The 22,841-nt window shown below is 39.5% G+C and overlaps 1 protein-coding gene across 1 annotated transcript; it reads left to right on the forward strand.

Annotated features, from left to right (window-relative positions):
- Positions 1 to 7,739: 7,739 nt before the first annotated feature.
- Positions 7,740 to 12,129, forward strand: LOC113013898 (macrophage mannose receptor 1-like). Its single transcript, XM_080299628.1, has 7 exons — positions 7,740 to 7,822; positions 8,229 to 8,297; positions 9,550 to 9,891; positions 10,594 to 10,920; positions 11,140 to 11,231; positions 11,698 to 11,791; positions 11,927 to 12,129. Exons 1-7 carry the CDS (start codon positions 7,795 to 7,797, stop codon positions 11,932 to 11,934), a joined length of 960 nt encoding a protein of 319 aa, XP_080155754.1. The 5' UTR covers positions 7,740 to 7,794; the 3' UTR covers positions 11,935 to 12,129.
- Positions 12,130 to 22,841: the final 10,712 nt, after the last annotated feature.

Below are 22,841 nucleotides of genomic sequence, written 5' to 3' on the forward strand. Positions count from 1 at the left end.
GTCACAAGGTGTCGCTGTTGAGCTGCATATATGGTGTAAAATTTAGCAATTTTGACCATTTGTCCTCTGCAGGACACCGTACTTCAGATTTCTTGTTCGCGCGGGCGCCATCTTGGTTCAGTGTTTGCTGTGATTCAAAAAGGTAAGCACTGCCAGTGGCGAACTGCATCAGTTTTGTGTTGTATTCATCGCCGAGACCGTGGAATGTTGTAGAAGGCACGGTTATTGTTACTTAATGTGTATTCTGTGTATATGTGTTGTTGTATTTTGCAATGTTGATAGTCACGGAGTGTTTGCTGTGATTCAAAAAGGGCCAGCAGCAGAGTTGGAGTGGTGTTTGCCCCTGCTTCCGAATAAACGGCACGATCCGAGCCACAAATCGAGCGCCTGTGTCCGACTGGTCTCTCTGCGGTGCACCCCAATCCAACACAAACTAACACAACGCAGAGCCCGGGGTGTAGGGAGGCCCCTGCACTGGTTGGGTTACATATATATATATATATACATATACATATATATATATATCAGGGGTGCAATGATACACAAAATTCACGGTTCGGTTCGATACTTTGGTGTCAATTAAAGATGGCGCCGGTGAGGTCGGCTGCCGTCACGACTGCTCCGACCACTTTTTCTTTGTCTTTGTTTTTTAAGTTAGTTTTCAGCGTTTAAATCGGCAAAATCACCACCATTGGGTACATTAGGTATGACAGTGACACTCTTGTTTCTATTGGTATACAATGTACTCACAATTCGAAGTTTTTAACTCCGGATCCGAGCTGGCCGAGTGAGATCTTGAGGGAGAACAAAGGGAAGCGGCGGCGGCCTAGAGGGAAGCGAGCCGGCGTCAGGAACAGGCTGAGAGCTCGTGCACACCGCACACCTCTGCCTAGCATCCTGCTCGCCAACATCCAGTCACTGGAGAACAAGCTTGACGACCTCAGGGCCAGGATAAAGTTCCAGAGAGACATTCGGGACTGCAATCTCCTCTGCTTCACCGAGACATGGCTGAACCCAGCGGTGCCGGACCACGCCATCCAGCCGGCCGAGTTCTTCTCGGTTCACCGCATGGACAGGACACGGGACTCGGGGAAGTCAAGGGGAGGCGGCGTGTGTTTAATGGTGAACAACAACTGGTGCAACAGTGCGAACGTTGTTCCTCTCACACGCTCCTGCACACCAAATCTGGAACTACTGTCCATCATGTGTCGTCCTTTTTATCTACCTCGGGAATTTACATCGGTCATTATAAGTGCCGTTTATATTCCACCACAAGCGGACACGGTCACCGCCTTATGCGAGCTGCATGAGGCACTCACACAGCACCAGACACAACACCGGGACGCTGCGCTTATTGTGACGGGGGACTTTAATAGCGCCAACCTCAAACGCGCAGTGCCGAACTTTTATCAACACATCTCCTGCCCCACCAGAGGTGAAAGGACACTGGACCACTGCTACACTACGGTCAAGGACGGCTACAAGGCACAATCCCGCCCTCCTTTTGGCAAATCTGATCACGCCGCCATCTTCCTCATCCCAAAATACAAACAAAGGCTGAAACAGGAAGTTCCGGTTCAGAGGAAGGTCGCGCGCTGGACGGATCAATCGGTGGCCGCGTTACAGGACGCACTCGATGACGCAGACTGGGGCATGTTCAGAAACAGCTCCGATGATGATGTCAACGTGTTTACGGAAGCGGTTGTGGGATTCATCGGGAAACTAGCGGATAATACCGTGGAGACAAAGACTATCACAACGTTTCCCAACCAGAAGCCGTGGGTGGATAAAACCATCCGCAACGCTCTGAGATCCCGCACCGCTGCCTACAACACGGGACTCATGACGGGGGACATGGACCCGTACAAAGCCGCGTCATATAACGTGCGGAGGGCGGTGAAAGAGGCGAAGCAGCGCTACGGGAGGAAACTAGAGTCACAACTCCAACAGAGTGACTCTAGGAGCCTGTGGCGGGGACTAAGGACAATAACGGACTATAAAGCACCAACAACCGGTATGACGAACGCGGCCGTGACTCTGGCAGACGAGCTGAACACTTTCTATGCTCGCTTCGAGGCTGCAGCTAAGTACTCCAACGATGCTAGTGTTAGCGGCGCTAACGGCTGCAGACAGGAAGATACTGCCAGCACCGGAAACGTGCTCGTCATCTCCGAGCATGAAGTAAGGAGAGCCTTCAAGAGAGTGAACACATGCTTCAAAGAGTCCATCATTGTTCCTGTCCCGAAGAAACCCCACCCTGCTTCTCTCAATGACTATCGCCCTGTAGCCCTCACCTCAGTAGTGATGAAGTGCTTTGAACGCCTGGTCAGAGACTTCATCATTTCTTCACTACCAGACACACTGGACCCACTACAGTTCGCTTACCGTCCACATCGTTCCACAGACGATGCCATCTCTCATCTCCTCCACACATCACTCACTCACTTGGACACTAGAAGGGGGAATTATGTTAAAATGCTCTTCATAGACTACAGCTCTGCATTTAATACCATAATTCCCTCCACACTCACCACCAAGCTGGAGCATCTGGGACTCAGCTCATCTATGTGTCAGTGGATCTCCAACTTCCTAACTGGCAGACCACAGGCAGTAAGGATGGGCGGACATGTCTCAGCCTCCACCACTCTCAGCACTGGAGCCCCCCAGGGGTGTGTTCTGAGCCCCCTGCTGTACTCTTTGTACACATATGACTGTGTGGCCACTACCAGCTCCACCACCATCATCAAGTTTGCTGACGACACCGTCGTGGTGGGCCTGATTTCTGATAACAACGAGACGGCCTACCTGAAGGAGATTAGGAATCTGGAGAACTGGTGCCAGAGGAACAACCTCCTTCTAAACGTCAGTAAGACATGGGAGCTGATAGTGGACTTCAGCACTAAGCAGGAGAGGAACTACCAGACCCCTGTCATCAACGAGTGCCCAGTGGAGAGAGTGAACAGCTTCAAATACCTCGGAGTTCACATCACGCAGGACCTGTCATGGTCCTGTCACATCAACACCGTGGTGAAAAAGGCCCGTCAGCGTCTCTACCACCTCAGACGCTTGAGAGACTTCCAACTGCCCTCCAAGGTGCTCAGGAACTTTTACTCCTGCACCATAGAGAGCATCCTGGCGGGAAACATCTTAACCTGGTTCGGGAACAGCACCATGCAGGACAGACGAGCTCTACAGAGGGTTGTGCGATCAGCTGAGCGCACCATCCGCTCCGAGCTCCCTGACCTGCACTCAATCTACAGCAGGCGGTGCTGGACCAAGGCCAGGAAGATCGTGAAGGACCTCAGCCATCCCAACAACAGACTGTTCTCTCTGCTGAGGTCAGGAAAGCGATTCCGCTCCCTGAAGACCAACACAGAGAGACTGAGGAGGAGCTTCTTCCCGCAGGCGATACGGTCTCTCAATCACACCACCACACAGTACTGACCCACACATATGGTTCTTACACACACACTGGACTTTCTGGACATTGTTTTCACTTCATTACTTAAATCACGCTGCTGTTATTGTGTATATATTTATTTATATTTCTTCATACATTCTTATATAGTTCTATATTGTGTATTTTGTTGTACAGTTATTTTATTTTCAACTTTAATTTATATATTTTATCTTATTCTCCCAGTTAAATTTACCCTTCATTCTAATTTGTGTTGTACAGTTATTTCATTTTTAACCTTAATTTATATTTTATTCCTTCCTAGTAAAATTTACCCTTTTTAATTTTTCATATTTATTTCCTATCTTATTCATAGCCTTTTCCTTTTTTGTTTTCTTTAGGTCACGAGCAGTTGTCCAAGCATTTCACTACATATCGTACTGTGTATGACTGTGTACGTGACAAATAATTTGAATTTGAATTTGAATTTGGTTCGTTATTTTTTCGATACAAAAAAATGTTCATGCTTTTTTAATTTGTCATTCATTAAAAGTATAAATATATATTTTAACTCAAAAGTACAATTTTTAAATTTAATGTTGCTTAAACAACAAAATAATAAAAAAAAAAATCTCTGATTGAGGAATCACTCATCTTTGGAAAAGAGAGTTTATTACAGAGAAATGGCTCTTTCCAAAATAAAAGCTTTACTATACTCTTCTTCTGGGCTATATTCTCAGCAGCATATTAAACATATCAGGTCCCCATAAGGAGAATCATGTGCTAACGGCTGTCTAAATGACTCGGGTAAAGTTTGTAGCATGCTGCTTGTTGTTTTTGTCTGCTTCCACTTGTCTTTGCACTAGGATGCTGTCAGCGTTAATCTTGTTTAAATGACATTAACGCCATAATGCGGCAAATCTCCGTTAACGAGTTACCGCGGATCGCCCCGTGCGTGGGGCTGGATGGAGTCAACACGTTAACGAGCTAACTGCGCTAATGCACTAGCTCCCACCAATGTAATTGAGCATTGCGTGGCACATCCAACATACTGTTTTACTTTTGTCAATGACGCGCTTACCATCAGGGTCATTCGTCACATGAAAACCAAGATATTTCCAAACGCCAGATCTGAATGAGGGTGGGGGAGGTTCAATTTCGGGTAGCGTTGAAGCAGTTGCCATTGTTAAGGGTTCAAATATTGAGGAGGGATTCAAAATCACAATTTTGTCCAGGAGGGTTAGATCAAACGATGATTTTAATGAACACACGTGTGGGGAGATGAACACTGCACACAATCAGCATCGATCTCCGCCCAATAATACACAAGCAGTTGTTTTTATATCATCAGGGTATTATTTATGACGCTCCCTCATGTGTCAAAGCAGATACATCACACCTACATCACAAATTTTCTGTTGACGACTTTTGACACAGTTTGAAAAGAACATTTTCTTCGCCTCCAAGCCAGGTGCTTCCTGTAGCTCGTCTCGCTCTTGCTTCTCCAAAAACTCAGATGCATGCTCTGCAACAAAACTGTCAATTCTGCAGGCACTCTGTTTCACCTCTCACCTCGCCTACTAAAACTCACAACCAGACAGAGGCCACTCTCATATGTGTAACAATCTAACTAAAACTATATATGTATATATTGAATAAATGCTTTAATTAAATGCCACTACTCAAAGCTTAATGAAAAAAGAATATAAATGAATAAAAGATAATAAGGAATAACCTGGTTATTCAAAACCTCATCCAGACAGCTCCTCAAAATAACAACCAAAAAATGCACACTTTACAGAGGAAACAAAGACATTTTAGAAGTATATTTCCTGACTTATTCTGAGTCATCTGTTACCAAGCAAACTCCAACGCAGCAGGTTGCTGAATACACTCAGGCCTTTATTCAGGCCTGCTTCTAGATTATATGTGATATATGTATTGTAAGCGTGTATGCAATCCTTCCATAGCTCTAAGCCCCTTACACGATAGATTGGCTGTACATATCGCCAGCCAAAGCTTTTGACCTTCAATTAATAGACTGAGCCACAATTCTTTTATAGGCACAAAATGCAATGTGTATAAAATGATTACAGTTGCACCTGCAATGAAAGATTATTATATGATTATGATACCACCTGTAATACAGACTTTAATGTAATATCAACTAGAGATGGCACGATACCACTTTTTTATGTCCGATACCGATATCATAAATTTGGATATCTGCCGATGCCGATATGAATCCGATATAGTGTTTTTTAATCAACAAAACTGTTTTTTAAAATATCTTGCTGCATTTTGCAAGTCTGCAAGTTCATACTCAAGTTTAAAACAACAACTACACTAAAGCTATTCTGTTATACCTGTATACAAAAAAAATATTTCATAGTTCAGCAATACTGATCAATCTAATAAACTTAGACCTACACCATCCTCCCTATTCTGGTATTTTAAAGAGTACTTAGCGTAAATATTAAGCAACCTAACTAATAGGGTTCCAACTCCCAGCAACAACAAAAATAAATAAATAAAAAATAGGGAACCACCCCTCACGCACCACCTCATGATGCTTAATCGACGTAATCAACCTTAATTTGATGCAGTGTGAAAGAAAATGCACACAAATCAATTATTTTTCAAGAAATATTAAATAGATTCAACATCTTTCTTCGACAAAATTGCAGACTGCACAGATGGTACCTTCCCAAAGTAAAAAGTACTATAGCTTACTAGGGTATATATATATTAGACTTTATAGTCACTATATACAGTAATTGACTTCTATTCATTTTACATCAAATTAAAACTTTGGGTGTCAGATAATTATTTATTAAAAGCTAGACGTTTTAAATGAGAATAAGAAAGAAAAGTATGTCTTTGTGCCCCCTTTTCCCAGTTAATGCCCTATCGGCCCCCCTGGCTAAACTTTGCTAGATCCGCCCCTGCACAGTTACCAGCGTCAGCTACGTAGAAAAAGATCCTGGAGTAGAAAGTAATATTAAATAAATTGTAACAACAGCTTATCAAGCTTAAACGTGCTGCTGTTGTTCAGCCGCTGGTTTCCTCTTTCTGGTGCAAAGTGGACCAAAAACAAACAAGAGAGACGGAGTCGCGACAGAAAAGCCGATCAGCTGATCAGTTTCACGATTGAAGTAGCAGCCAGAGAGCGAGAGGCAGTCGCTCGTTAAGCTTAACGCTGGAATGCTTTACAAACATTCAGAGATGGACTTACACACTTGCTTTACTTCTCTCGGGGATAACTTTGTCGGAGATGAAATGCCAGGTTGCTAGCGAAGCTCCAAATGCTATCCAGACCACCGACAGGTCCCGCATGCCACAGCCGCTCTATCACGTGATGCATACTGCTCCGACGTGCTAACGTTCTGAGGTGAGTTACGGCGTGTTGCAAGTTTTGTGAGGTGCTTTCGTGATATTTAATGGATCGGATTACATTTTTTATTTTTCTCCGATATCCGATCCAGTAATTTAGGTCAGTATCGGACCGATACCGATACGTAATATCGGATCGGTCCATCTCTAATATCAACAGCTCCAATAAATGCTTTAATGCAATGCTTGTTATGTGGTTCTAATGCAATGATAATGACTTAATGCAAGGTTAATTAATACAATGATAATACAGATAATAAGTATCAGTGAAATAATTTATCCCACACCATGTTGCAACGAGCTTAGCTTCTGTCTCGCTAGCTTGCCCTGTGCTCAGTGGATCTGCGCTTGACAGTGCAGCCTAGGCGGAGTAGTCGAACGCAGATCCACTGAGCTCTCAACACAGACAGCATCGTCAGAAGAAAAGTTGATAAAATAAATAAAAAAATTTGTATTGTTCGATACATATGAGTACCGAAGCGAAAGCACTGGATCGAACGGTTCAATATCGCTAGACAGATAGACAGATAGATAGATAGATAGATATCACATATATATCACTTATATATCACTTATATATCACTTAATGATTTTGCAAACAGCACAATATTAAAATTTGATGTTCTTGACGTCATAAGTTCTAGTTAGACTTGCCTGAAGACTGTGACTGGCTCTTTAAATATCTTATGGCACACCTGTAATCAAATAAGTTTCAGTGTCTTCATAAATGCTTTGCATAATGTGTAAATAAAAAGACCTTCAGATTTACAGGAAGCTTTAGAAACAAAACAAATTGGTGGACTATATCAGGGATGTACTCAGGTATGTCTCTGATTATAAATTATTTTTATAAATCAATTATTACCTTTCTTTACTTCTTGGTACTTGTTGTTACTGGTCACGAAATTTAGTTTTAAATTGTAAATGGATATGCTGTAGTTTAGAAAATTGAGTTTAAGGTTGCTGTTTTGCTTCTTTTCTTTCCAGACTATTTCTTCTAAGCTATGGGTCATAAAACTCTCATTTGTGCAGGTACGTCCAAGCAGTGAAAACTCATTTTTGTAAATTATTTTGAAGAATGATAATAAAAGAGTTAACTAAAAAGTAAACAATGTTTAACTATGTTGCAGTTCTACTCTTAAAAACTCATTACAAGAGAAAAACACCCAACATTTGCATTATTACATTAATAATGTTTGTTGTTTTTGTTTAAAAAACATTTGGTGAAGGAGTTGAAAAACTGCCTTGAATACTATACTGAAAATATTATGATTGAAAGATTTTTGAAACAAACACTAAGATGAATCTATAGGCATTCAAATGCTGCAATCCTGGAAGCATCTTTTCTGGGTTGAAAGAAGGCACCTAGTCACAGAGATTTTTAGTTTAGCAACATTCAGTGGATCAGTTCTAGTCATTCTACTTTTTTTTGTTGCAGGAATTTTCATAATGCATTTGATGACCACCACCAGAATTGCACTGCTTTCAGCAGGTTCCAGTATAACAGGTAAGTAAGCATGCACCTCAGCAACTTAATCAGTGTTTTGTTTTTTTAAAGCACATTTTTGATCATTGAAATCAACTGGATTTCGTTACAATTGTATTGCATATGTAATCATGGAGATTTTTGGGTGATTTGTAATGACACTCTATCAATACATTATCATAGTTAAATGGAAATTGTAACAAATTTAAATTAGTTCCATGTGTAAGAAGTGATTATTTTATTACTACTATATTTATTTTTACACTTTTGAGAATTATTGTGATGGGGTTTTCTTCACAGAATGAAAAGCATGTAAAACATGACTGAGCTATGAATCATCAAAAAGTGAAATAGTAAAATTAGAGGTGGATAAAAGTAGTAAGATTGGTTAAACCCAAAAATTTCTTTTTTTTATTTCAATCTAAGAGGACACAGTGAACTAAATGATTGGCCAGCATTATTTGCTGATATGTTTCTGACTGAATATTCCTGAGACACACTAGGTTAGCATTTTCATCAGATTTGCCACAACCAATAAATATTTTACAATTCTAGACTGCACTCATCCAGGTTGGAGAACAAATTCTCAATAACAGATCGGGATATTTGTGCAGGCCATGCGCTGACTTTATTAGGTACATCTTGCTAGTACCAGATTTAAACCCATTTGCATGACTCATTAGCTCTTGGCTCTTTGTGATGGAGCAGCAACCTGTCCAGAGTGTAACCCGTCCTTCCTATGAAATATGAGGATGTATGGATGTTAAAAATCACCTTAAATTATAATTTTGAAAAATGCATTTAAGATAATTTCAGTAATAAGAATAAAATGAAATCATGTATTCTTTTTTTAATTAAAGGAACATTTGTTAGCATTTGCAAACACAGTACCCTAACTTTTAAATGCTTAAAACTTTGACCATTAAAAACTCATTATTTTCATCTCTTAAAACTGGGTACCCTCTAAACATTTAAACACACACACACACATACACACACACACACACACACACACACACACACATACACACAAATTGAATGAAACAATGCTGAGACAAGGTTATTTGAACAGACTCAAAAAACGGTATTATGAAATGAAACCAGTTATAGGACGAGACACAAAGCATATCTTTATTGTGTATTCCTGTTGGTAGGTTTAATTAGAATAGTCAGGTTTGTAGTTATGCGTGACAAACTTGATGCTCGTTGTTGATGCAGTTTGTCTGTTTTCATTGAAGAATGAAAGGTTAACCTGTTGGGGGGTTTTTTTTAGTACATCAGCAGTATCACTTCATCAATAAATCCCTGACCTGGTATGAGGCTCAGAGCTTCTGCAGATTAAAGTACACCGACTTAGCCACCATAAATGACATGGATGATGAAAACCAGCTGATCAACACACTGGGTGGTAACGTGACATCGTCATGGATTGGACTCTACGATGGACAGATCAACAGGTGGCTTTGGTCTGATGGCAGCGGTATAGCGAGCTTCACCCAATGGACCCCTGGTGAACCAAACAACGCTGGAGGCATTGAGTCATGTGGAGAGATGTATGATAGCCTCTGGAATGACGCGCCATGTGGATTTGTCATGGCTTATGTGTGTTATGAAAGTGAGTAAATGACACACTGATTTTTGTAAATGTAAACTGATGTAATTACACATAGTTATCAAAATGAACAAAACTTATAGGAGTTTAATATGAATTATTTGATCATGAATTCATAATGCTTATATCTTAAACTAGACAGGAAGTCTTCATCTGAGTAGCACACAAAATAATGGCATAGGCGTGGTTCTTTTAAATGTATACATATATATGAATACATACTTTACACAATATAAACAATTGAGGGCCCTTTTTAAATATAACCCCACACACACACACACACACACACACAAATAATAATAATTAAACAAATCACACTGAAGAGAAAGTCTTTAAGAACTTTAAGACCAATTCTACTAACTTCAAAATGAATACTAGTATTTGTTTTAACATCTCATTGTGCAAAGACTGATACTTTTCTTAAAAAGAAGTCATTAAAGCTCTAATTCTGTGTCTATAAGACAATGTCCTTCTTATGTGTATTCAATTCATTCAATTTATACGGAAAGTTCTGGTTGTTATCCAATGTGATTTTTTTGACGTAACAAAGCAAGCCTAAGTTTTCCATCAGTATTTATATGAACAAACGTCATGGCCTTGCTGATCATAAATCTGACTCTAAATCTCTTACCTGATTTCTACTTTTCTTGGCAGAAAAAAAGATGTCTAACTTCCTTTTATTCCTCTCTCCTTGTATGTTTTTAGTTCAGCAGGATGGCAGCAAGAAGTATGTGGTTTACACACAGGGACAAACCTGGCCAAACAGTCAAGATCTGTGCAGGCAGAAACACACTGATCTGGCATGTGTGCATACAGCACAGGAAAATTTAGCGATTGCTGCAGTTACAAACGTAGTGTGGTTCGGTCTGTTTAAAGATTCCTGGTACTGGTCAGATGGAACAAAGACCTCCTTCAGGTACTGGAAAAGAGGCGGAAGTTATAGTGGAAACTGTGTTTCTGTGGAAGGATCACAGCAGGGACGCTGGGTACCAGCTGACTGTAACCAGAAAGCAACATTTATCTGTGAAGGCGGTAAGTTCCTGAAATACAAAAGCAATAAGTCATTTCTTGGAAAAAGTGTGATGTCAAAACTCGGATAGAAAAATAATAATATTCATAAGAAGGATCGCAATCAACACAACGCTCAGATGAACCAAAACAACTTTCTTCTTCCTTTCCTGGATGTAAGAGCATTCATCAAGACAGTCTTAATAATGGCTGAGATTATATTTCTGTGTTTGTATTCTGCAGGTCTCAAGCTAAAGAAGATGGTCATAAAGATGAAGGTGCAGTCTGATGTGGATCTCACTGACTCTACTACTTCCAGCCTATTCCTACAGAAGGTACAAACATAGCTTCAAGGGTCCACCAGGGGAAACTGGTTATACTGCAAGAGTTCATAAAATTACAGTAAACACAAAATGAACCAAAACTACCAACAAAAAAATAATACCAGTATGCAAAAAGTCTTCAGTAGAGTCAAAAATATAAAAAGAGTAATATTTTCAGTGAAGCACATCTGAAGCACTTTGTTATTTATGACATCATGAACTCATCCCTGAGGTCTAGCAAGACTGTCAATTCTATTTTTATACATAATACATTATGGTCTGTGTGCATTTGTTTTTGAAAGCAATAGAGACTGTTACTACATATTTAAATTCAACACTCCAATAAGTCCAACTGATGATTTAAAAATGGTTTAATTATTATAGTTATCTTAATGTTACACAGAGAGGTATGAAGCTGTGTGCTAAATCTGGAGAGTATGTCAAACAATTCTTTTCTTTGATCGTATTTTTATTTTAGTTGGAAACAATCCTGAGAGATCAAGGGGTGACTGATGTCCAACTTAAATATAAACGTGTATTTCAACCTCAGTTGAAGACCACTGAGAACACGGGTACGAGAGGCCTCCGTACAGGGAGCATCTATCATGCTAACCTTAATTCGAAACATACCAATCATTTTGTAAAAAGTAATTTAGTAAAAGAACAAACAAACAATCAGTGAAAAGGTTTTTTTCCTCTCTTTACAGGATGCTGAGAGCAGAAGTGCCAATGTCGTTTTACTGCAACATTAGTGGTTATAGTGGTTTGTAGAGCTGATGGATGGAAACAGATTATTTAAAGATTGTTGCGCTCCCCAGCAAATTTATTTACCCTATACTTGTGTAGTTCATAACAGCTGATGTATATTCTAATCTACTTATTAAGCAGAGTAAACTTCTTACAAACACTGGATCTTGTCTCCAATTTCCCCCTTAAGATTTTTGGTCATAATATTGTAACTATAGAAGGGAAATAGTTATTATGTAATAAAATATTAAATATTGCATTAATTTGAATTCAAATTCAAATCACTTTCAAACTTTGCAAAATAAAGCACTTAAACGCAATGTCCAAAGCACTGGTAGACACATTTTTCAAAGATCAGCTTAAAAAAAATGTATAATAAAAAGTTTTCTTCTTCCAGTCAGTCAAAAAAAATATTTATAGTTGTAACCAGACTGCTCTATTACCTTGCTAATGAATCGAGACAGCCACCTCTCTTAATCCATGTTTATGGAGGCATGTGGTCTGTCTACAATAAAATAACTTTCTGAATGTTGAACCTTCTTATCCAGTGTTTTTCTTTGATATTTATTTCCATGCAGTCCCCCACACCAGTTCTTGTTTTGCTTTTTGACCTTTGATCCAATATCTAAATCAAAAAAACATATGTATATGTTTTCTTTGTTTTGTTTTTTTAGATATCTAAAGTTATTCTCAGACTTGTCTGATGATGCAAGTCTTAGATGACACTTACAGGAAGATAAATATTGAGAACTCAATCCAACCACAGCATGCAAACTCAACTCACACTGGATACTGCATTTGTCATATCTTTTATAACATGTTATAAAGTGAGTGAGTGTATCAGAGGCTAGGGTTGAGCATTTTTAATTGAAAGTTAGAGAAGCAAGACAGGTACATAGGAGAGTTAGTGGATATTTTGGACAACTGATGTTGAAGATTAATTTTTTAATCCATTAAACAATTTTTCCTAGAATGGCTTACTTTACATATATCACCAAAACACTGTTTGAGATGACATTATGTGTTGTAACAATTTATTGTGACTCCTTATTTCAAGACCTCGCAGTAACAGTTCACACTTTTGTTGTACAAACATGGACAGTACAGAGCATGTCTGCCACACAAAAAGATAGCCCTGGCTTTGACTGCGGCAAGCATGAATTATATTACTGCACTGGCAAATTATTTCACTTGATTATTGTCTGGATCTTCTCAAAGTATATTTTTCCTGATATTTAGATAGTGAAATGCAAATGTCATGGGAGGTGCTTCATATAAAATGCACTTTTCTTTTGAATTTGCAACGGCCTTAATATTGATTTATTCAATTTTTAAGGTTTTTATTTTTTAAGTTATAATAATAAGTAATTCATTTCACATGATATGCAGAAACAACGACAAAAGCACAAGCAAAGTAGAGAGTGGAACATGTGGTAGAGGGTAGGAAGGCTACTGTAGGGCAGTCCTGCAGTAACCATTATACAGTATATTGTTGAGAAAGATGGGATTGAAAGAGAACAAAGCCCTCCTGATATACCTCTCATTATATCTGAGAGGGTAAAAAGTCTTAACATCCAGCCTCATATGTTAAAAATGATAAAGAATGCTATGACAGAGTTTATCTGTATGTGCTTTTGATAATAGTTATTCATCTTTTATTCTACATTAAAGTATATGTTTAATTGTGTGTGTGTGTGTGTGTGTGTGTGTGTGTGTGTGTGTGTGTGTGTGTGTGTGTGTGTGTGTGTGTGTGTGTGTGTGTGTGTGTGTGTGTGTAAGCATGGCATACAACCCATCTTGTTGTATGCCATGAGGGAGAGAAACCTTTAGATGCTTGGTCAGGATGACAAAGAACATTTTTAGAGAATTTCTCTTTTGAGTATATCATAACAAACAGAGTATAGAAAGGAAGAGGTCAGAAAATGTATTCTTATATATTTGAATCAAATAGGAAATATGGTGAAAAGGAATGTTCATGTGAGAAGGAGCTAACAATAAATCTAACTAAAGTGAAATGGCATAAACTGAATGATGTGAAGTGTATTCACATGTGGCTGAACTGTAATGGAATTAATAAATAAGTCATGTTAAGTTCAACATACAAAAGAAGAAAATGCAATGAAATTATTTTAAAGTTTAAAAATTTGCTTCATTTACGTGGAATAGTCTGAGAAAGCGAGGATGATGAGGTGTGACTGTACATCAGGTAATTTCTGACTGGAATACTCCCAAGAACTTGGCTCCTTTCCTTACTGGTGTATGTCCACACAGAGACAGGTGCATTATTAGCAAGGTGTATGCTTTCTTTCCAACCGCTCTCCACCCAAAGATCAGAACAAAGCCAGAGGCAGAGGCGCAGGCGAAGCAGGTTCAGAGGCCGACAGCATGGAAAATGGCGGCTGCGAAGCTCCCCGGTAGATGGTCTGGAAGGTCGCCAGTGTTTGTGTGGTTTGGTTGATGGATGAGCAGGCTGTGCTGGAGGTGACAGTGGGCATGCAGGCCATGCTGGACGTGGACATGGATGTCTAGGACCAGACAGTGGAGTAGCAGGCAGTTGAAAAGTCGTTGGGAAGGTTGTTGCAGGTGGTGGATGTGATGGCGACATGGCTGCTGCAGGCGGTTGATCAGGCGGTTGATCTGGTGGTTGAGTGGTAGATGGAGCTGATGGCTGGACAGACTCACCAGATTCGCCAGCAGAAACAGACTGCGGTGAAATGCTCCAGTTTTGCATGGAGGAATCGGACCACAGAAAGTGAAGGAAAGACTAAAGACTGGGGCAGTAGCAGAAAAGTTGGTTCAGTTTTTTCACTGTCAAGAGATGTGCATTCGAAAGGACCTTTGGAGATATGTCTGCAGATGTCACAACAAACCAAAGAAGATTATTTAGGTAAGCAACCTGGAAGAACCGAAGAACTTGACTCTGGAGCCTGCATCAGCAGATGTCAAGTGGTGTGTGCAAGCTTGGTGTCATAAAACAACATGAGGTGCCTCAGTTGAGCAAAATGACAATTATTCATTTTGTCTAGTCCCTCTACAATAAATGCAGACAAGACCCTACAAAGTATGAATATACTTGACAGAAGCTCAGTGAAGTGGGACGTTTGTCGTTGTTTCTGAGCACAGAATTCTCAGTACACAACTTGGAGGAAGCTGTTAGGCCTGATAACTTTCAGAGAGTTTTGCAAGAAGAAAAAAAAGTTTTAGCTTTCAGTGAAGAGACACTGTCATACACAACTCAAGCACTGAAAATGGGACATACACTACACAGAATCTCTCATATTATCCATTGTCAATACCCCATTACAGAACATGAAGCCTTAATCAAGTCCATTGACACATTCAAGAAGTTGTATGTCTCCAAGTGGTCTTAAATGGTGTTTCACTGTCCCTTGACACATCTCTGCTGTTCCCAGAGTCTTCATTTCTATCATTGTGGTGAATGGTGATGATGTAGCCAGGTCTCTGTGATGATTAACCCTCTGAGGTCTGGGGTATAATTGGCCATTTTTGACTACTTTTGATTGTACTTCTATATTTCACCTTTTCAAACTCTTTACCCTGCCTTGTTGGGTATCATTCTTTTCAGCACAACCTCAAATGTCTTAATTTAAAAAGTTGTTTTTATTACTGCAAAAATCAAAAACATGTTTAACAAATCATTTTAATAACTTGAAATACAAATTAAGATGGAAAATTCTAGAAACCTGCACAAGTTTTGCAAACAACAAAGTTATATCCAACTACTTACCTAAAAATGCTGCCAGGCATTTTAACATGATCATTTAAAACTATTAAATGGTCAAGCAATCGGTTGTTCTGCATCAAATAAGATGCCACACAAATAATTTTTGCCACTACAAAAAATAGTTTTTGTCCACTATAAGACAGAGAAGCACATCAAAAGCCTGAAAGTAAGAGGTGAATCACTCCCCCTGTTTTCCACTTGAAGACAGTATTTACATTGCAAACTGACTTTGGTTGTTTATTGGATCCCAAAACTTCCCTCCTCTTCCTAAACATCCAAATGAACTAAACTTTAACTGAACTATTTTTCTTTTCCCAGGGTGGAGTTCTTCTACAGCAGTAATGATTTTTTTAATAACTGGGTATGCAAGTTTGAATTTGTTTAGGATTTTAAAGAAGTTAACAGTATTAATAATTTTTATGTTTCTCTAAAAGTTAGAGAAATATGTTTGAGTTGTTTAACTACTTGTAATATTAGAATGCAATTGTAGCTGATGGTTCACAGTAGATGTAGATGGCCTCTTTTACTCCTCTTTCAGGGTATGTGTCTTCTCAGTCCAAAATACGACCATATACATCCACAAAGGGTCTCCTTTGTCATTTGATTGCAGCTGCACAGCTGAGTCTTATTCTGCTAAAGTGGCTCTCCTGTGTTGAGTCATGCCCCTGTGGAGTGGTTGCTTGGTCTCTCCTATACAAAGGTTCAATCAAATGATTGAGTTACTTTTTAGTATGGTATCAAGTTTGGCAAAAGGCTGATAACAAGCCATTCATTTGATTCAGCTGTGCAGAGGACTGGAGTTGGAGAGCCTTAATATAACAAATGGCTGATATGATGCACATAATTAGATAAATAAAACTGCTGGGCACTTATAGAAAGTAAAACAAGCAACAAAACAGTTTTAAAAAGAGGGAAAAGTAAAACAGGATTTAACAGATATCTCGAAGGAGATATTGTTGTGATTTGGTGCTATATAAATAACACTGAATTAGTTTAACTTCATTCTTTATGATAAAATATAAAGAGTTAAGTCTTGAAAATGAAGATGGACTGACCATTCAGACATTTTGCACTGCAAAGCACCAAAACTATTTTCAGTAAACAGTTCTTAATTCACCCATTTCAATCTAATCTAATAAATTGATATAATTTAAAAGAAAATTTAAAAAAAAAACAGAAAAATAACAATAATTATAATTACAACTCACTATTTTGATCTATCCTTTAAATTTCTTTAAACACTGATATTGTGCTAAAGTTATGACCCACCCATCAGTTCACTATATTTTGCACTAGACAGGCCAGATTTTCAACCTACTGTAACTGCTCTCCAGGCTTTATGAAGGGGTTTGATTGATTGGGTGGCACTAAGTCCTGTTGCTCTTAAATCTGTTTTTTATCAGGAGTGGTGCAGGTGGAGCATTGTTGGTGCCTCAGCGGTCATGTCAGCGTGGGATCCGGGGGTTTCTCTGTGAATTTCACATTCCCATGGCAGTGTGCTGGGTACTTGCTCAGATCTGAAGTTTAATTTTTCGGTGTAGAAAGAAGTTTTCTTCCCACGCAGAGTGAACAGCGGACACTATTTTTTTTTTCACTTTTTAGGGAATCAAATTCAAAGTAAGGTCAGTACTTCCACGCACTCTATCCATTGTTGATCTGCACGTGTCTGTTACCACAGAGGTCGCACGCGCTTACATCATTGTCATGAGACACTCTCACAAACAAAATCGCAGTTTAGTAACGACACAACGCAGCATGCTTACAGGAAAGTAACAGTAATCAAATTACTTTATTTGCAATAGTATTATTTGCAATAGTAATAGTTGCAATACTTTACTCCTTACTTGAAAAAAGTAATCAGATTACAGTTACGCGTTACCGCCCATCTCTGGTTGTTAGGACAAACAATAGAAGTAACAATAGAAGTAAGTGTCTGTGAAGGTTCTCAGTCATCCAGGTCATCGTAGTCAAAGGAGCTTGCAAAGAAAAGCGTCTGGACTTCTTTAAAAATGTCCAAGGCGAAGCGGTCAAAAGTCTGGCTGTACTTCACAGCAAAAGATGCAAACTCAGCAGCCTGCAACAAGTGCTTTAAGCTGATACTGTGATACTGTCAAAGGAGGTAACACCTCAAATCCGATGAAACACCTGGCGCCGCATAGCGTTTTTTTTTAAAAGCCCAGAAATGCGCCATATGATAGCGTGCTGCGAGACCTCACACCAAGCGCATCTACTGTGCGTGGGTTGCCTGTTATCGGACCCGGAGTTAGCAATATCCCCCAAAAACACGAAGAGGAGAGTCCTGGCCCCTAGCCCTGCCAGTGTAGCAGAAATGATGAGGATGATGATGCAGCAGCAGCCGTTCTTCTCTGCGTGAGTAGCTTAATGTTGTTCGTGTGTAATTTACGTTGAGTAGGCTAACCATGTTATTACATTAATGCATGTAAGGTGAACTAGCAAACATCATCATAGCTACATGCGGCTGTCTTCTTGTTTGATGGCAGATACTCCCTTCACCCTGGCCAAAAAGGCTAAAATGACCAAAGGAAAAAGAGGGAAACAGCTGAACATGAGAGGTTTTGGACAAAGTTTGTGTTTTTTCCATTGATTAAGCACTGCTTCCAGCCAAGAGTGATACCATATATGCCACATAGCTGCAGAAAAGGCTAACGTTGTTATCTTTTTACAAAAAACCAGCTGAACATGAGAGGTTTTTGGACCAATTTTGTGTTCTCCAGTCTTTAAGCACCGGTTTGAGCACCGTTTAAGCACCGGCACCGTTTCAAAAGTACCGATTTGGCACCGGTATCGGATAAAACCTAAACGATACCCATCCCTACTTATTCCTCTAATACATAGCTGTAATGCCTTTTACATAGTTTCATTTTGATGCTTTTCTTCATTTTTAGACTGCAACAGTTTACTTTGGCTAGACAACTTCGTCCTGCATCATGAGAAGAAATCAACACTTGCCTTCCTGTAAGAGGAAAAAAAAATCCTGCTCATCTCGCTGTAACTTCCTGCAGATCACATTACACTTTTTTTTACCTTACAACATTTACACAAGACACACAAACACACACGCTCGTTCAGCTGTCTTAGTGAGGACCTTCATTGACATAATGTTTGCCCTAACCCCTTACCCTAACCATTAAAAATTAATCCCTAACCTTGACCCTTAGCCTAAACCTAACCATAACCTAATTGTAACCCTGACACTAAAACCACATTTTGAGTCTTAAAAATACCTTCAAACTTGCAGGGACGAGCATTTTGTCCCCACAATGGACTCTTGGTCCCCACAAATATAGTAGCATACCAATTTTTTGTCCTTACAAAGATGTCTAAACATGTATACACACACATGCACACACACAAACCAAATCTGCCTCCCTGTGTCATGTTTCGGCTGTGTGGCAGGCAGGAGAGGACCCAAACGCAAACTCACAGGGACAGAACTTGAACTCAAAGGCACAGCTTTAATTGCTGGAAAAATAGAACACAGGTAATACAAAACTAAACTGGGAAAGCTAATCATAAAGTATACCAGGAGCCACGGGGAGAATCACACACAGCATGAGGGAGACTACGACACTGACAAAGAGAAACACAGGGCTTAAATACACAGAGAGATAACGAGGGAATGAGACACAGAAGGAGAGCACAGCTGGGAGTAATCAGGCTGGACGAGACAAGGGAAGCATAACTAGAAATACTCACATGAGACATGGACCTTCAAAGTAAAACAGGAAACACACTGACTGAACTCTAAACATGCAAACTTAACAGCAACTGAGAAGACAGACTATAGGGACCAGAAACATGGTACAAAGAGGTCACAGTAGACACAACATTGAACACAGGGAAGCCATATTACAAAGCCAAAGAACTAAACCTATGATAACCATGACTGAAATCTAGGGAAAAAAGAAACAGTACAACAAAGGACTCAAAACATACTCCATAATATAAAAAACACGAGATTTCTTCAAAATCAAACAGGAAACATGAGAGGAAGACATGGCAACATAAGACAACAGACATGAAACACATGAAGGGCAAGGGAGACTTCACAGGGGTTGAAAACACAAGGGGGAGCTAATAAGCAAATGAACACAGGAAACCTAATAAGCTTAAACATACACTATGAACATCAAAATGAACTAAAACTCAAAACACTGGGTCATAAGACCCAGGATCGTGACACCCTGCTTACAAAAAACATTTTTTATCATTATTTATATCATTATTGTACTCAGGTTATGGAGCAGCAGGTCAGCATTGCTGTCCCTATACCAGCTGAAGGTTCAGGAGACAAAGTGGTGACAAACTGCCAACAATGAGCTACTATCAGCTGCAGCTCTTTGTCACAATGTAACAATGTAACATCCTTTGTAGACCATTGAATTCATCCTGGGCTCACACAACAAACATGACTTACTTGATGCTGACAATGTGAAGGCTTCACTCCACTCTGTTGAAGAATATGAGTCATCTCTGCGTCGACTCTTACACATGTAGTCTCCACTGCTGGACTCAGAAACTCTGAATGTCACATCATTATTGTGTGTCCACTGTGTGGGTGTCCTGGGTCCTCTCCATTCATACTCCCACTCAGTGGTTTCACCTCCTTCCTGCACCTCACATGTCAGAGTGATCGTCTCACCTCTGAATATCTGAGGCCAGTTGGGTTGTTGTTTTACAACAACTTTATTGGAAACTGTTTACACATATTAACAGTACATAGGTTAAAACAGAGATACAAATAGAAACATGAAATCAACAGAGAAACCTTAACATTGTATGTTTGATAATCATGACTGAATGTAGTAATTTAGTTTACTGTATATTTAGTAAACTAATTTACTGAACTTACGAGTTTTCTTAATGGTGACATCATCACTTATATCAGTGTAGTAAGCTGGGTTTCCTCTTGTTCCTCTGCAGCTGTAGATTCCTCCTTGAGATACTCTGATATCTCTGTTTTGTTGATCTCTGATTTGAAGTTCAAAGGTTCTATGGGTTCGTCTGAACCACTCATATTTCCATCCATCAGAGCTCTGCACAGAGCAGGTCAGTGTCACACTGCCCCCTACTGGTATGATTGTTGTTTCTACTGTCAGTGTGGCCCTGGGTTTATCTGCTGTTATGAAAATTAAAGTAAAACAGATACATACATTAAAAAAAAAAAAAGCATATGTTAATGTCATAAAACCTGCTACTTGCAGGAAAATCTTCAAAATTCTTCTATTTTATTTAGTCAAGAAGCAACATGTTCATAAAAATTATAAATGTGTTGCAAAAATGAGCAAAACCAGAAAGTGCTTAAAACTGATGCAGTAGATTGAGATGAATCTTTACCAAATGAATAAAAAGAAGTCAATAAAATAAAGTGAAAACTGTTCAGTCACCTTGAGTGTGTCCAGTGCAGAGGAGTGTACAGAGCACTACAATAAAGACAGAGACTTCAGACATTGTCAAACTAAACAAACCTTTCTTAGATAAACTAAACCAGCTCCACTCTGATCTAAGTCAGTGCACTAAAATCTAATCCAGTCTACAAACAAACATGTTGGTAACAAACATGAGTCCTCTGATCACATGACCTGAAATGGTACAAACGACTGATGCTCTGTTCTTCTTACTAAAACATGTTTATGGATCAGTATGAATCAAACAATAGGAGTCAGTGATGTACTCACAGAATAGGCCCAGCTCACAGAGCAAAGTGGCTCCCATCCTCACATCCAGCAGTGACACGTCTGAAAACTTCTACAACTTTCTGTAAAGAGAGAGAGTGAAGCAGCAGCACAGCAGATACCAAAGAGCTGTGAAGACCACAAACACTTTTTATAAGTTTTTGCTTCCTTCCTTTTACACAGACAAAGCAACAAGATCTGACCAGAGGTGTGGACTCGAGTCACATGACTTGGACTCGAGTCAGACTCGAGTCATTAATTTTATGACTTTAGACTTGACTTGAAAAAATGTTCTAAGACTTGTGACTTGACTTGGACTTTTACACCAATGACTTGGGACTTGAATTGGACTTGAACCGGTTTACTTGAAAAGACTTGATATTTTACCCCAAATATAAAATTTAACATGCATATTATATGGAGATTGAAAATGTGACGTCATTCACGGGTAGAACCGCAAAGGATTCTGGGAACTCGTGGCAAGCGGTACTAGCGCACGCAGGCTTTCAATTAAAATCAGTCACACAGCGATAAAAAGAAACACAAAAATGTCAAGAAGCTGTTGTATTATTAACTGCAATAGCCGGTCGCATGACAGCCACGGGAAGCCGACGGGTAAAGAGATCGGTTGTTATCGGATTACGTCGTTGAAGAGAAATTGTTCGAGCCATGTTTCCGAAGTAACAAAGACGCGACGGGTGGCCTGGATTGCAGCCATTCAAAGACCAAATATAACGTCCCAGAACCCTCCAGCTCACAGGTTAGTCTGCTCCAAGCATTTACACAAAGGTCAGTCTGCTGTTGTAGTTAATGCGTCATTTTTCTTAACATAATTGGTGATATAGGTTACAAGCAAGTCTGGCGCTGAACAGAAATTGTCGCGCTATGCTCCTTTATTTATTGTGCATAAATAGTGAATTGTCCTGACACAATATTGCGTTTCGCTTCTGTTATTATGGTACATTGACCAAAAACATATACTTTTATTCACAGGATAAAACAGGGTTTTTGTATCACTAATTGTCCAGTACGATTACAGCATACAATATTATTGTCACTGCTACATTTCTGTGATGGGTACCAGAAATTATTTCCACTACTAATTCATTACCGTTGAGCTCAAAGGTCCTATTTATAAACGGTTAACGAATGTGTATTTATGATGACGATTTGTGAGACTGGTAAACTTATGATACGTACGATGGTCTTTACTTTCTACACGGTGCATTTCAAGGTCCTGCACCCATCCGTCGGTAAACTGTACCTGGGCTTGTTGCAGTGACCTGAAGTTACTAAACTTCATGAGTGTATGCACTCACTCCAAGAACCGTATGATTATAAATATGCATATAAATATGCTACGATGAGATAGCTGACTTCATCTAACTAGCAAATGTTGTCCAGGCTACGTTGGTGATACAGTTTTTTTTAATG

This window comes from Astatotilapia calliptera, chromosome 3, assembly GCF_964374335.1.
Source record: "Astatotilapia calliptera chromosome 3, fAstCal68.1, whole genome shotgun sequence".
NCBI classification, from domain to species: domain Eukaryota; kingdom Metazoa; phylum Chordata; class Actinopteri; order Cichliformes; family Cichlidae; genus Astatotilapia; species Astatotilapia calliptera.